At 44.2% G+C, this 15,102-nt stretch overlaps 1 protein-coding gene across 1 annotated transcript; it reads left to right on the plus strand.

Moving 5' to 3' along the window:
• Positions 1 to 213: 213 nt before the first annotated feature.
• On the plus strand, positions 214 to 8,630 carry pck1 (phosphoenolpyruvate carboxykinase 1 (soluble)). Its single transcript, XM_056273766.1, has 10 exons — positions 214 to 308; positions 882 to 1,193; positions 2,571 to 2,755; positions 3,827 to 4,030; positions 4,358 to 4,545; positions 5,132 to 5,294; positions 5,751 to 5,975; positions 6,324 to 6,455; positions 6,735 to 6,830; positions 7,210 to 8,630. Exons 2-10 carry the CDS (start codon positions 970 to 972, stop codon positions 7,665 to 7,667), a joined length of 1,875 nt encoding a protein of 624 aa, XP_056129741.1. The 5' UTR covers positions 214 to 308; positions 882 to 969; the 3' UTR covers positions 7,668 to 8,630.
• The last annotated feature ends 6,472 nt before the right edge of the window (positions 8,631 to 15,102 follow it).

Raw genomic sequence — 15,102 nt, forward strand, 5'->3', positions numbered from 1 at the left:
TGACGCCGCCGTTTAATGATTCACTGATCTCAATGTGTTTTCTGATTGAACGTCAGCTTCATGCAAATAATTCCGGGGACGAGACCCCCTTCACCTCCTTCCTTTACTCCCCCCCCTCCAAACACCACCACCTACCACCTCCTCACTGTCTAATGGGAGATCCCAGGATATAAAAAGGGAGACTTCCCCTGACTAAAATCAATTTAAGGGACAGACAGTCCTGAGCCATCCAGAAATCAACCAGCAACTGAAGCTCCACTGATGAGGCCAAGCTAATTCAAAGCTTTCTGCCAACCCCAGAAGCCAAGGTAGGATCAATGTGACAATATTCTTCTGCTGCAGGCTGCTTTTCCCCTTTTCTTTTGTAGCTCTGTTGTCGTAGTTTGAGGGAATATGGTTGACTGCATGGTGAGACTATATATGCACAGAAACAATAATTTGGACAAAGTTTGTTCCTGCACAGCTGAATTTAACTTGAAATAGGGGCCACACTAGTGTGTGTGTGTGGGGGGGGGTAGTCCACTAAGCCTGCATGAGGATGCTGTGTTGCATCACCCATGATATACAGTATGACCAAAAACCGTAAAGATGTTGCGGTTGCTGCAGACATAAAGCAGCCATTGCACATAGTAACTGTAAAGTATTTAGGTTGCAGTGAATACGATGGCTGCAAATGCAACCAATAGGAAAAAGTATGTCAAGTTTTCCATGTACTTCAAAATTAAGCCACTGAGGTAATTTCCAGAAATTCAGTTAAAGGATGGAATTCTAATTTCGTTTTTTTTTTTTTGTCTTGATACAATCTTTTCTTCTTCTCTCTGTCTTCTCTCTTACGCCTGCTCTTCACTGGTCCTCTCCAATACCTCCTGAACCGTCTCCAGGCATCCCCTCCGAGACCTCCTCACGTCTCTCCCTCCTTCGTCCACACACTCTATCGCTCTCTAAGACCCGTCCTTGTCCAGAGCCGCCATGCCTCCTCAGATCAAGTCTCAGAAGCAGAACGGCCTCAGGGTCCTGCAGGGCGACCTTGGCACACTCAGCCCAGCCGTCAGGGAGTTCGTGGAGGCAAACTTGGCTCTGTGCCAGCCTGACGCCTTGCACATCTGTGACGGCTCTGATGAGGAGAACCACGCCATCCTCGCCCAGCTCGAGGAGCAGGGCATGATCAAGAAGTTGACCAAATATGAAAACTGGTAAGTTGACAGCGGGCTCATGCTTCATCAGGCTTTTGTTTCTTGTCTTCTGTTTTCAGGGTGAGAGAAAAGTGACAGAGCAGATGAGAGTGGGATATGAACATGTTTGCTTCAATAGAGAGAATCAAATTCAGCAAGTCACCCCTAGCCTACAACTAAGACGTCATTCTCTTGTCCTCTGATATACGGGTGGCGTTACCCTGGCAACTTCTATTCAAACTCGACATGACTTTAGAAATAACTGATGGACCTCTCTATAAATGTATGTGTTGACAGCCTTTGGACTGCAAAAAAAAAAATCCATTATCACAGTTTATGCATCTTGTAGGCAGTTGTCTTTGACACAAAATAAACTTCTTTTTTTTTTAACTAAATCATTTTTACGCAGTCGGTGATTAGTATTCTGTAAAATGTTAACAGATGATCTTTAGATGTTGGGGATTTTCCAACCTTCGTAATATCAGTGCAACAAGCTGGATTTGATTCAGTAGTGCTGAGAGTCCACGTGGTTGATCAGATGGTGTACCTGGGACCTTCTAATGACGGCCTGGCTCTTTGTAACGCTACAGAGTCCCAACATGTCGGATCTGTCATATCAGCGGGAGTAGTCATATTGATAAACAGTGGTAAATAGTGGTAAAATCCATGCAGTAAGTAAATAATAGCCTTGTTATTGTACAACAGTAGGAGCCCCAGGATGTTTTTCAAAGACAGCATACCTACCAAAGGTTCAACTGAACCAGTCCATGAAGCTGCCATAGGATGGCCACAAATTTATTGCAGATTTTTTTCTCTCCAAAATTTGGGTGGAAAAAAAAAGCTTTCAGAGGATTATCTTCATTTCAGACTCAGATCCCAGATCGATTGTTGACACGCTAGTTGTGCTTTTTTCAAGGTCAGTCAAACAGATTCACAGTAGTGTTTTTTTTTTTACCATATCCATCAGTTAGGGGACGCTTTATATCCAAATTGACTTTATTGTGAAGGGTAACAAAAATATCATCAGTTGCCTGAAATTAAAATATTTTTGTGTTGTGATTCACTCACACGGTCGTGCAGTTTAAATCCTAACAACTTTGAATCAGAACCATAGCCTTCAAATTATTTCACTGTCTCTCTCTCTCTCCACCCGCTCTCTCTCTCTTTCTCCACCCTCTCTTTCTCTCTCCCTCTCCACCCTCTCTCTCTTTCTCCACCCTCTCTTTCTCTCTCCCTCTCCACCCTCTCTCTCTTTCTCTCTCCCTCTCTCCCTTCACCTGCTCTCTCTCTCTCTCTCTCTCTCTCTCTCTCTCTCTCTCTCTCTCTCTCTCTCTCTCTCTCTCTCTCTCTCTCTCTCTCTCTCTCTCTCCCTCTCTCTCGTCCACTGTCTCCCTCCAGCTGGCTGGCGAGGACAGATCCCAGAGATGTGGCTCGTATTGAGAGCAGGACAGTGATCGTGACCTCGGAGCAGAGGGACACCGTGCCCACGCCGCTGGGTGGTGGAGTCAGCCAGCTGGGACGCTGGATGTCCCAGGAAGAGTTGGACAAGGCCATGTCTGAACGCTTCCCCGGCTGCATGAAAGGTACAACAGATCATGTCATGTATGGCAGATTTTTTTTCAAGTCTAAAATATTTAACTTTGGTTCATGTACCACAACAAGTATGAAACACAAGGCATTGTTGCGAAGAGGGTTGAGAGTTTGAAAAAAAGAAGAGTGTATTTAGTGTTTATTTTTTACTTTTACTTTGGTGGTTTTATTACTAAATTGGAGTTGCACCTCAACATATGACAAAGTGGCAAAAGAACAGAACATAAGCTTTTTAGATTTGTATCTGAATTGTTTTCCATTGTAGGCAACATCCAGTAATAAAAAGCACCTGTAATAATTGTTAACTTTGGTGGCCGGGTAGCGCAGCGGTCTATTCCACTGCCTACCAACACGGGGATCGCTGGTTCAATTTCCCGTGTTACCTCCGGCTTGGTTGGGTGTCCCTACAGACACAATTGGCCGTGTCTGCGAGTGGGAAGCCAGATGTGGGTATGTGTCCAGGTCGCTGCACTAGCGCCTCCTCTGGTCGGTCAGGGCGCCTTTTCAGGGGGGAGGGGGAACTGGGGGGGAATAGCGTGATCCTCCCACACGCAACGTCCCCCTGGTGAAACTCCTCACTGTCAGGTGAAAAGAAGCGGCTGGTGACTCCACATGTATCGGAGGGGGCATGTGGTAGTCTGCAGCCCTCCCCGGATCGGCAGAGGGGCTGGAGCAGCGACTGGGACGGCTTGGAAGAGTGGGGTAATTGGCCGGGTACAATTGGGGAGAAAAATGGGAGAACCCCCCCCGCCCGAAAAAAAAAGAAAAGAAAAGAGCAGGCAGACTTCAGATGGATACGAAGGAGTCATTAGATACAGAGCAGTGAGGGGAATTCGGGAATTTAACCCCTCTCTCTCTCTGCTGATAACAAGCTGTGACTCATTAGTGTTCTCATAATGACTCATCATTTTCCCATGATATTAAATTAAACACCCTCTCTCTCTCTCTCTCTCTCTCTCTCTCTCTCTCTCTCTCTCTCTCTCTCTCTCTCTCTCTCTCTCTCTCTCTCTCTCTCTCTCTCTCTCTCTCTCTCTCTCTCTCTCTCTCTCTTACCCCCCCCTCAGGCCGTACCATGTATGTGATCCCCTACAGTATGGGCCCGGTGGGATCCCCGCTGTCCAAGATAGGAGTGGAGCTGACGGACTCTCCCTATGTGGTAGCCAGTATGCGGGTGATGACACGCATGGGCAAGGCTGTCCTATCTGCCCTGGGAGCTGGGGAGTTCGTCCGCTGTCTGCACTCCGTTGGTTGCCCCCTGCCACTCAAAAGTAATTCAAGACGATTAACCACAATTAAAAATTATAGTGGAACAATTACAATTGTACTTTTATAGGATAGTGCGATGTTTCAGACTAGAAACATGAATAGAAAAGAGTAGAATACAACAGCATCATATTTCAGTATTGAGATCAGAGGAACAGCACTGAACAGAATAAGACAACCCAGAGCAATTTCTTCCTTGAAGTTATTCATCTGACAAACATCCCTATCTCTCCTCCTTTCTCCCCTTTCCCCTCTCTCCCAACACTGCTCTCCTGTCTTCCGCTACACCTCCTTTCCCTTGCCCTTTTCACCCGTCTTTCTCCCACCCCCAGAGCCCCTTGTGAACAACTGGCCTTGTAACCCGGAGCAGACCTTGATTGCCCACATCCCAGACTGTCGGAAGATCGTGTCCTTCGGTAGCGGCTACGGAGGAAACTCCCTGCTGGGGAAGAAATGCTTTGCCCTTCGCATCGCCTCCCGCATCGCCAAGGATGAGGGCTGGCTGGCCGAGCACATGCTGGTAAGGACAGGATTTGGCTCTCTTTCTTTCATTCTTTCTTTCTTTTCCTCACCCATTACACTTCTTAATATCATCGATCCATCTATTCATCCATCAATTTCTCCATCCATCCATCCATCATCCATCTAAACACTATCCATCTGTCGATCCATTCATCTATCCATCCATTCCTCATCCATTCATCTATCATCTATGATCTATCCATCCATCCATCCATCCATCCATCCATCCATCCATCCATCCATCCATCCATCCATCCATCCATCTAAATACTATCCATCTGTCGATCCATTCATCTATCCATCCATCCCTCATCCATTCATCTATCATCTATGATCTATCCATCTATCATCCACCATTCATCCATCCATCCATCCATCCATCCTATTTTGCAATATTAGATCACAACTCTGAACACTAGAAGACTAGATACAAAAACACATCATGAAATAACTAACTAGGAAATACAAAGTGTACTGACCTTAACATATCTGACTCTACCCAAACCACAGCTAACACTACATGGAACAGCCCTGACCATATTTAACACCATGCTAATTGCCTCTTTCTGGCATGTGCTCCCCAGATCCTGGGCGTCACAAACCCGGCCGGGGAGAAGAAGTACATGGCAGCTGCCTTCCCTAGTGCCTGTGGTAAAACCAATCTGGCCATGCTATGCCCAACCCTGCCCGGCTGGAAGGTCGAATGTGTGGGAGACGATATTGCCTGGATGAAATTTGATGACCAAGGTAAGACACAAATTGAGCTTCTTTTTTTTTTCATTTAGAGCAAGCCACTGACAAAATTTTGATGAAATTACTGGCAAGATTACAGTGAAAAATGCCACGGATTTGACATGTATTTCATCTTCTTTAGCAAGATTAAGGGTTGAATAGTTTAAGGTTTGAAAGGCTTCATTACCAAACAAGACCTATGCAATTAAAAGCAAGTGACACTGAGTCATGAAAAAGAATTAATAGGGGATATATTGCTAAATTAGCAAATATTTTGGAGTATTTTAGGTAAATTTAGTTCCTGTCCAAATATTAAAAATGTTAAAGACAGGGGTCCTCTAAATGTTAGAGTTTTTTGAGTGATAAAACTCAGATTCCGTTGTTTTAAAATGAAAATTATTACAAGTCTAAGAAACCAAGAAAGACAATAATTATTATTCCCCCCTCCACATTACCCTGTCCCATAACTAGGCAACCTTCGTGCCATCAACCCGGAGAACGGCTTTTTCGGTGTTGCACCCGGCACCTCCATCAAGACCAACCCCAATGCAATGGCAACCATCATTAAGAACACCATATTCACCAATGTGGCAGAGACAAGTGATGGGGGTGTGTACTGGGAGGGAATGGACCTATCACTGCCTCAGGGAGTCACCATCACATCCTGGAAGACCCAGACCTGGAGCCCGACAGATGGTGAGATTTTTGTTTTATATGATAAAGACTCAAAATCAGAAGTGTGAGACCAGACAAAAAAAAAAAAAGGTGACCGACAGAGTGAAAAAAACTAGACACTGTTGTGAGACATTTGATTAACAAGTTCCTATTCATCTCAACTAATGATGAAAGATGAATGAAAGCTTGGCTATAATATCAATAAAGAGGAGGAAAGCATCACCAGATCACCTGCCCATGGCCAGTATATATTTTAGCTTGGGTAAGAGCCACATAAAAAGTCCTTTGCGAATGTAACTAAATACAGTATATCACTAATATATTCTGTGATATGTAATAATTGCGTTCTTTTCCTCATTTCCTCTCTAGGTGAGCCCTGTGCCCACCCCAATTCGCGGTTCTGTACCCCAGCAGACCAGTGCCCCATCATCGACCCTCTGTGGGAGTCCCCCGAAGGCGTGCCCATTGAGGCCATCATCTTTGGAGGGCGCAGGCCTGAGGGTAAGTAAATGTAGGAAAGACTGAAAACAGACTATACCATACAATGCTATGCTATGCTATGCTATTCTACATTAAATTTGAACATTTCAATTTGGAGGGTGCAGGACTAGCATTGCGCAAGATAGGATACTACTGAAACAGCATGGGACAAATTAAGCCAGAAACAAAACAGGACAAAGCTGAACAAATCAGAGCAGAACAAACAGAACAGACTATCAGTACAGTACAGCTGTTAATCTGATAGGTGATAACATGATCTAATACCCCCCCCCCCTCCAGGTGTTCCTCTGGTATATGAGGCCTTCAGCTGGGAGCATGGAGTGTTTGTCGGGGCAGCCATGAGGTCAGAGTCCACAGCAGCAGCTGAACACAAAGGTCAGTATCTGTTACTGTATATAGAAAACTGTATATTAATTCAGTTAGACCCTATGATAAAAAATAAAATAAATAAACTCTATGTATAGCACTTTTTTCAAAAGGGGTTTCAGATAACACAAAATTAACAAACCAAGGGTAAAGCATCATCAATGATCAGTAAATATCAATAGCTCTTTTCTCAGAATGCATTGGATACCTCATGTTAACGTAACCAGGAGAGGTCCATTAGAGGTTTGTTTTTTGACATGCATTCAGGGCTGCTCTGTTTCCCAAGCAGCAAGAGGAAAGTCTTATGCACAATATCACCACAAAAGATATTTTACGAAGAAATATAATCACCTCACCCATCCATCCTCTCTCTTCCATTTTCCTCCAGGCAAGATGATCATGCATGACCCCTTCGCCATGCGACCCTTCTTTGGCTATAACTTCGGCCAATACCTCTCACACTGGCTCAGCATGGCTGACCGAAAGGACGCCAAACTCCCCAAGATCTTCCACGTCAACTGGTTCCGTAAGAGCCCCACATCTGGTTTCCTCTGGCCCGGTTTTGGCGAGAACATCCGCGTCCTGGACTGGATGTTCAGGAGGCTGAAAGGCGAGGCTGGCGCCATGCCCTCCGCCGTGGGCTACATGCCCTCCCAAGAGTCCCTGAACCTCCAGGGGATGAAGGGAAACGTGGACCTGGAGGAGCTGTTCTCCCTGGATCAGGAGTTCTGGCAAAAGGAGGTGGAGGCGGTGTGCAAGTACTTCGACACGCAGGTGAATGACGATCTGCCTAACAAGGTGGCCAAACAACTGGAGCTGCTGCAGCAGAGGGTGAACCAGATGTAGATGGGAAAATATCATAGAAAAAGAAATAAAGTCTGAGAGAGAGAGAGAGCATGCCAGAGAGGTGTGTTGCTAGATACATCACGGTTACAAGACTATTGGCCAGTAAGAGAATACATTGTGGATTATTCTAGAATAAAACATCTGTGATTCCAGATCATAATGTCAATAATGTAGGATAGAATACCAGTAATACCCAAAAATAATGTTGGTAATGCTAGTTTATCTGGGGTAACTAAAATGCAGATGCTGCTAATGATGGACTCTGCTTTTCAGGGAATTTTTGCCTTGGAGAACTTTCCAACGTTTCTAGTAGAGAATATTTTCTGACTGATTGTAGTTTTTATGAATCTGTAGTGTATTTGTTAAATAGGAGCTCTCCTCTCTCCTTCATATCAGTTTTATTTGGACAGGAAGTGTCCGTCTCAAATCAACAAGAAAAAGATGTATGAAAGGAACAAAGCTTGTAGGAACCACAGAGTTTGCAAATGTTCGATGATGGGGAGAATGTTGCCCTGAATAGGATTTTATTTTCCATTGTGTCCATTCTAGCTATGTGAAAGCAACACGATGCTTTAATCCAGCTGTTTGAAATGAGTGATGCTTCTCACCTCTGTTATTCCTATACATATTCTCACCATTCACACTGTCCTGTGTCGTAAGTCTGATGTTATTTAAAAGTAAGTTATTGTGAACGCACAAAATATTTTCACTGCTGTGTGGAATCATATGGCTGATACTGTCAAAGAAATGTAGTGGTCCAGGTTGTCAGTGTTGTCTGAGCCCTTTCAAAACAGACATAAGTAGGTGTGTGGAGAAGGGGATGTCTTTGTTTTCTGTGTCTATTGTTATTTTATTGTTTAATTTATTTTTGTATTATGCCAGTTTTTATCACTGGGTTCTGTTTCATTGTAATCTGAAGCCCCCGAAGAGAGAAAATTTTAATAAAACCGTTTTTAAACTTTACACTGACTCAGCCTCATTAAGTTTCAGAGAATTTTGGCCAGTAAACTCTTACGACCAGTTTGACCAAATGCAGTTCTGAAGATGTCCACTGGTACAAACAGACAGCATCCCACCACACCGGTCTTAACATGACTACACCGGTTACCTGTTCTATCATTTAGATTTTCAGTTTGAGAGCTAAGTTTTGTTAGCAATACTGTGACCCTCTAAACTTGAAATAAGTGATTACCTAGCATTAGATCCTCAGACAGGCTCTCTTCAGGATGTTGCGAAGTCTGCATTTAATATAAAGGCACTTTAACTTTGGAGTGGCCAACGTAAGGAGTTAGGGCGTCATCTATTAGAGCACCTACGTTTATCAGCCTGGTTTTGTCTGACAATACTGTTAAAGGTTTGCTGTTATAAAATGATTTCTTCTATTTTTACCTTCAATGTTTTCATGTGATGTTTTGTTTTGTTTTTTCATGTTTTTATATCGTCTGCTTTCATTGGCTGTTGAGCACCTTGCATGCAAACCTTATTCAAATAATTGCTGCAGAGCACTTCAAATGAGCATATATGTAAACATATGTGCTTACATATATATATAAGTATATATGCTTACATATATACCTTCATAAACATATACATACAGATACATTAATGCACATGCACATTGCCACAAACATGGGACCACCTACACCATAGTCAAATGCATATACACATTTGCATGCAAGTACAATATGCTGTAAACATTGTTACAAACACTAAACATGAATATACACAGATATGGCAAGAATAGACACAAACAAAGTAAAACTGAACTGATACAACAGAGGGAAATGCAAGTAAAGTATAAGCCAAATGAAATAGAAGGCCACAAAAACACATGTAGACTGGCTGGTCAAACTCCCATGCCCCCCTCAGCACTTCTGCAAGGGTAAAGAGTTGGTCCGTTGTTCCATGGCCAGGACAGAATCCGCATTGTTCCTCCTGGATCCGAGGTTCAACAATTGGTCGGAGCCTCCTTTACAGCACCCTAGAGTAGACTTTCCCAGGGAATACTGAGCAATGTGATGCCCCAATAACTAGAGCACACCCTGCGGTCCATACATATGGACATATATATATAAAATGTATAATGTATCCAATCTTATATAATTTAGGTTTAGGGAGCCACTTCAGAAGTTGACTCATCTGATTCCTTTATTTAGATCTGTATGAGAACTTAGATGTGGTAATGAAATGTTGAAATGACATAAAAGCAGGAATAACCTTCTCCAAATCTGAAACTGTTGAAAAGTACCTGATATTGGAAACATCTCATTTGAAAAAAAAAGACTTGAATGAACAACTGGATGTATATATATACACTGCTCAAAAAAATAAAGGGAACACATAAGCAATGCAATGTAGCGCCAAGTCAATCACACTTTTGAGATATCAACCTGTCCAGTTAGGAAGCAACACTGATTTGTGAATCAATTTCACCTGTTGGTAAATTGTCTAATTTCCACCTGGTGGAAATTAGACAATTTGCAAGACAACCCCTATAAAAGGAATGGATTTGCAGGTGGTGGCCACAGACCATTTGCCTGTCCTCATCTTTTCTGGCTGATCTTTGGTTAGTTTTTCATTTTGCTAGTGCCCTCACCACTAGAGGTGGCATGAGGCGGTATCTGCAACCTACAGAAGTTGCTCAGGTAGTGCAGCTCATCCAGGATGGCACATCAATGCGTGCTGTGGCAAGAAGATTTGATGTGTCTCCCAGCACAGTGTCCAGAGCATGGAGGAGGTACCAGGAGACAGGCCAGTACACCAGGAGACGTGGAGGGGGCCGCAGGAGGACAACAACCCTGCAGCAGGACCGCTATCTGGTCCTTTGTGCAAGGAGGAACAGGAGGAGCACTGCCGGAGCCCTACAAAACGACCTTCAACAGGCCACTAATGTGCAGGTTTCTGCTCAAACAGTGAGAAACAGAATGCATGAGGATGGTATGAGGGCCCGACGTCCACAATTGGGGCCTGTGCTCACAGCCCAACACCGTGCAGGCCGATTGACCTTTGCCAGAGAACATCTTGGTTGGCAGATTCGCCATTGGCGCCCTGTGCTCTTCACAGATGAGAGCAGGTTCACACTGAACACATGTGACAGACGCGATAGAGTCTGGAGACGCTGTGGAGAACGTTCTGCTGCCTGCAACATCCTCCAGCATGACCGGTTTGGCGGTGGGTCAGTGATGGTCTGGGGAGGCATATCCTTGGAGGGCCGCACAGACCTCTACGTGCTAGCCAGAGGTACCATGACTGCCATTAGGTACCGGGATGAGATCCTCAGACCCCTTGTCAGACCATATGCTGGTGCATTGGGCCCTAGGTTCCTGCTCATGCATGACAATGCTCGTACTCATGTGGCCAGAGTGTGTCAGCAGTTCCTGTATGTCGAGGGCATTGATGCTATGGACTGGCCTGCACGTTCCTCAGACCTGAATCCAGTCGAGCACCTCTGGGACATCATGTCTCGTACCATCCGCCAACGCGATGTCGCACCACAGACTGTCCAGGAATTGACCGATGCCCTGATCCAGGTCTGGGAGGAGCTCCCTCAGGAGACCATCCGTTGTACTCATCAGGAGCATGCCCAGACGTTGTAGGGAGTGCATACAGGCACGTGGAGGCCACACACACTACTGAACCTCATTTGGAATCGTCTTGAAGAATTTCCACAGAAGTTGGATCAGCCTATGTTCTCATTTTCCACTTTGATTTTGAGTATGATTCTGAATCCAGACCTTAATGGGCTAATGATTTTGATTTCCATTGATCATTCTTAGGTTATTTTGCTCTAAACACATTCCTCTGTCTAATAAATAAAGATTTTCAGCTGAAATATTTCATTCATCAAGGTCTATATTGTGTTTTTAGGTGTTCCCTTTATTTTTTTGAGCAGTATATATATATATATACACTGCCGTTCAAAAGTTTGGGATCACCCAAACAATTTTGTGTTTTCCATGAAAAGTCACACTTATTCACCACCATATGTTGTGAAATGAATAGAAAATAGAGTCAAGACATTGACAAGGTTAGAAATAATGATTTGTATTTGAAATAAGATTTTTTTTACATCAAACTTTGCTTTCGTCAAAGAATCCTCCATTTGCAGCAATTACAGCATTGCAGACCTTTGGCATTCTAGCTGTTAATTTGTTGAGGTAATCTGGAGAAATTGCACCCCACGCTTCCAGAAGCAGCTCCCACAAGTTGGATTGGTTGGATGGGCACTTCTTGCGTACCATACAGTCAAGCTGCTCCCACAACAGCTCAATGGGGTTCAGATCTGGTGACTGCGCTGGCCACTCCATTACCGATAGAATACCAGCTGCCTGCTTCTGCTCTAAATAGTTCTTGCACAATTTGGAGGTGTGTTTAGGGTCATTGTCCTGTTGTAGGATGAAATTGGCTCCAATCAAGCGCTGTCCACTGGGTATGGCATGGTGTTGCAAAATGGAGTGATAGCCTTCCTTATTCAGAATCCCTTTTACCCTGTACAAATCTCCCACCTTACCAGCACCAAAGCAACCCCAGACCATCACATTACCTCCACCATGCTTAACAGATGGCGTCAGGCATTCTTCCAGCATCTTTTCATTTGTTCTGCGTCTCACAAACGTTCTTCTTTGTGATCCAAACACCTCAAACTTGGATTCATCCGTCCACAACACTTTTTTCCAGTCTTCCTCTGTCCAATGTCTGTGTTCTTTTGCCCATCTTAATCTTTTTCTTTTATTGGTCAGTCTCAGATATGCTTTTTCTTTGCCACTCTGCCCTGAAGCCCAGAATCCCGCAGCCGCCTCTTCACTGTAGATGTTGACACTGGTGTTTTGCGGGTACTATTTAATGAAGATGCCAGTTGGGGACCTGTGAGGCGTCTGTTTCTCAAACTAGAGACTCTAATGTACTTATCTTCTTGCTCAGTTGTGCAACGCGGCCTCCCACTTCTTTTTCTACTCTGGTTAGAGCCTGTTTGTGCTGTCCTCTGAAGGGAGTAGTACACACCGGTGTAGGAAATCTTCAATTTCTTAGCAATTTCTCGCATGGAATAGCCTTCATTTCTAAGAACAAGAATAGACTGTCGAGTTTCAGATGAAAGTTCTCTTTTTCTGGCCATTTTGAGCGTTTAATTGACCCCACAAATGTGATGCTCCAGAAACTCAATCTGCTCAAAGGAAGGTCAGTTTTCTAGCTTCTGTAACGAGCTAAACTGTTTTCAGATGTGTGAACATGATTGCACAAGGGTTTTCTAATCATCAATTAGCCTTCTGAGCCAATGAGCAAACACATTGTACCATTAGAACGCTGGAGTGATAGTTGCTTGAAATGGGCCTCTATACACCTATGTAGATATTGCACCAAAAACCAGACATCTGCAGCTAGAATAGTCATTTACCACATTAGCAATGTATAGAGTGTATTTCTTTAAAGTTAAGACTAGTTTAAAGTTATCTTCATTGAACAGTACAGTGCTTTTCCTTCAAAAATATGGACATTTCAATGTGATCCAAACTTTTGAACGGTAGTGTATATATATTTAAAAAAATGTTGTGGTCAAATTCAAAGCATAATCAATAGGATGGTTTAGGGCTCTGGATAAATTAAAAAGTTCAGTGGAGTCAGGACACAAAATAACTTCAGACTTCTTCAGTTGAGGGACATTTTGAGTCATCCTACATTTGACGTCATGGAGATAGTTGCATAAGAGAGAGGTAAGGCTGGTCTGATTGTCAGGCTTTGTAGAGATACAGCTGTCATTGGCATATCACTGAAGAGTTAGGTAGAGCCAAGGTATGCAAATAGAAAAGCCAATGTACACTATTATGTAACTAACGAAAGTGAAGAGTATAGAGTTCAAAGTTCAGTGTCATGGCTCTGGCCATTACTTCAGATTTTCCTCTGTGTTCCCTGTCTCCTATGTATCTCCTTCTCCCGTTTGTCTCACTGTGTCTGTAAATTGTGTGTGTGTGTGTTTGTCGGGGGGGGGGGGGGGGGACTCATTTTCTCTCCCCCGGCTCCCTCTTCACCTCTTCACCTGTCCAATCAAGTCATCAGCTCTTCCAGGATAAGAACCCTGGCTCTCCTTCCATTCACTGCCAGATTGTTGTTTCAGTGGTAACAACTGTCTCAGTTGCTCTAGTACCAAGTTTCTCGAGTTATATTTTCTCTAAATTGCCTGGTCTGTGTTTCCTCGTGCCTGTTGAGCTAACAGGGTTTTGTTCTGGATTCCCTCGTGTCGTCTGCCAGGGTCTCCTTGCTCACCCATGCCAACTAACAATTAAATCCCCTCAAAATCTTTAACCAGCAATATTACAAGCAACAAATACTAAGACATCAATAAAAGTCACAGCATCCAAACATTAGATGGAACACACCATTGATGTCTCTGAAAATATTATATTTGATGGAGAGGTGCAAGTGAAGGAATCTAATTTTTTAAATCTAATTTAGTAAGACAGGTGTATAATGTGATGCAGTCCAAGGCTGTAAGTAAGAGATGTGAAGTCTGTTTTTTTGGGGGGGGTTTTTGGAAAATGTTTCCCCCTTTTTTCTCCCCAGTTGTAATGGCCAATTACCCCGCTCTTCCGAGCCGTCCTGGTCACTGCTCCACCCCCTCTGCCGATCCGGGGAGGGCTGCAGACTACCACATGCCTCCCCCGATACATGTGGAGTCGCCAGCTGCTTCTTTTCACCCGACACTGAGGAGTTTCGCCAGGGGGATGTAGAGCGTGGGAGGATCACGCTATTCCCTCCAGTTCCCCCTCCCCCCTGAACAGGCGCCCCGACCGACCAGAGGAGGCGCTAGTGCAGCAACCAGGACACATACCCACATTCGGCTCCCCACCCGCAGACACAGCCAATTGTGCCTGTAGGGACGCCCGACCAAGCCGGAGGTATGACAGGGATTCGAACCATCGATCCCCGTGTTGGTAGACAACAGAATAGACCGCTACGCCACCCAGACACCCATGGAGTTTTGTTTTAAGAACGAAAGGAAAGCTAGGGGGATGTGAATTTGGGGGAGGGAAAGGTGAAAGTGGGTCATACGAAGTGTCTCTGGTAGAGGTGAAACTACAAATCACTTTTAAACGACTACAAATCACTTCTGCAGTATGGACAAGGGTGCTGTTAGGTTGAGAGAACTACTCAGTTCCTGCTACAGAATATCAATAACACCGATAATGACAGATGCAGTCAGAATTGCCAGGAAAAATACAGCCAAGACTAAATGCCATGCCGTTTTATGGCATCAGTTTTCAAACACTGTAACACAGAGTTGCCCTAACAATCAGTGCATCTGCGTATCCTCCGAAGGCCTCTTAACACCCATGTCTATTGTCGTGTCTATAGTCATGTCTATACGCCCATTTCACGCCGCGGCCATCTTGGATTTTTAAAAAACCAAGTGGTGGGAATTTGGCCACGCCCTCTTCTTACT

The sequence above is a fragment of the Lampris incognitus genome, chromosome 2 (assembly GCF_029633865.1).
Source record: "Lampris incognitus isolate fLamInc1 chromosome 2, fLamInc1.hap2, whole genome shotgun sequence".
In the NCBI taxonomy this organism is placed as follows: domain Eukaryota; kingdom Metazoa; phylum Chordata; class Actinopteri; order Lampriformes; family Lampridae; genus Lampris; species Lampris incognitus.

Bases quoted from the DNA above. Each gene is read 5' to 3' on its own strand.
- pck1 (XM_056273766.1), top strand. From the start codon at position 970: ATGCCTCCTCAGATCAAGTCTCAGAAGCAGAACGGCCTCAGGGTCCTG. The intron at 4,031-4,357 runs GTAATTCAAGAC...TCCCACCCCCAG, and splicing joins TTGCCCCCTGCCACTCAAAA to AGCCCCTTGTGAACAACTGG. The intron at 6,831-7,209 runs GTCAGTATCTGT...ATTTTCCTCCAG, and splicing joins AGCAGCAGCTGAACACAAAG to GCAAGATGATCATGCATGAC.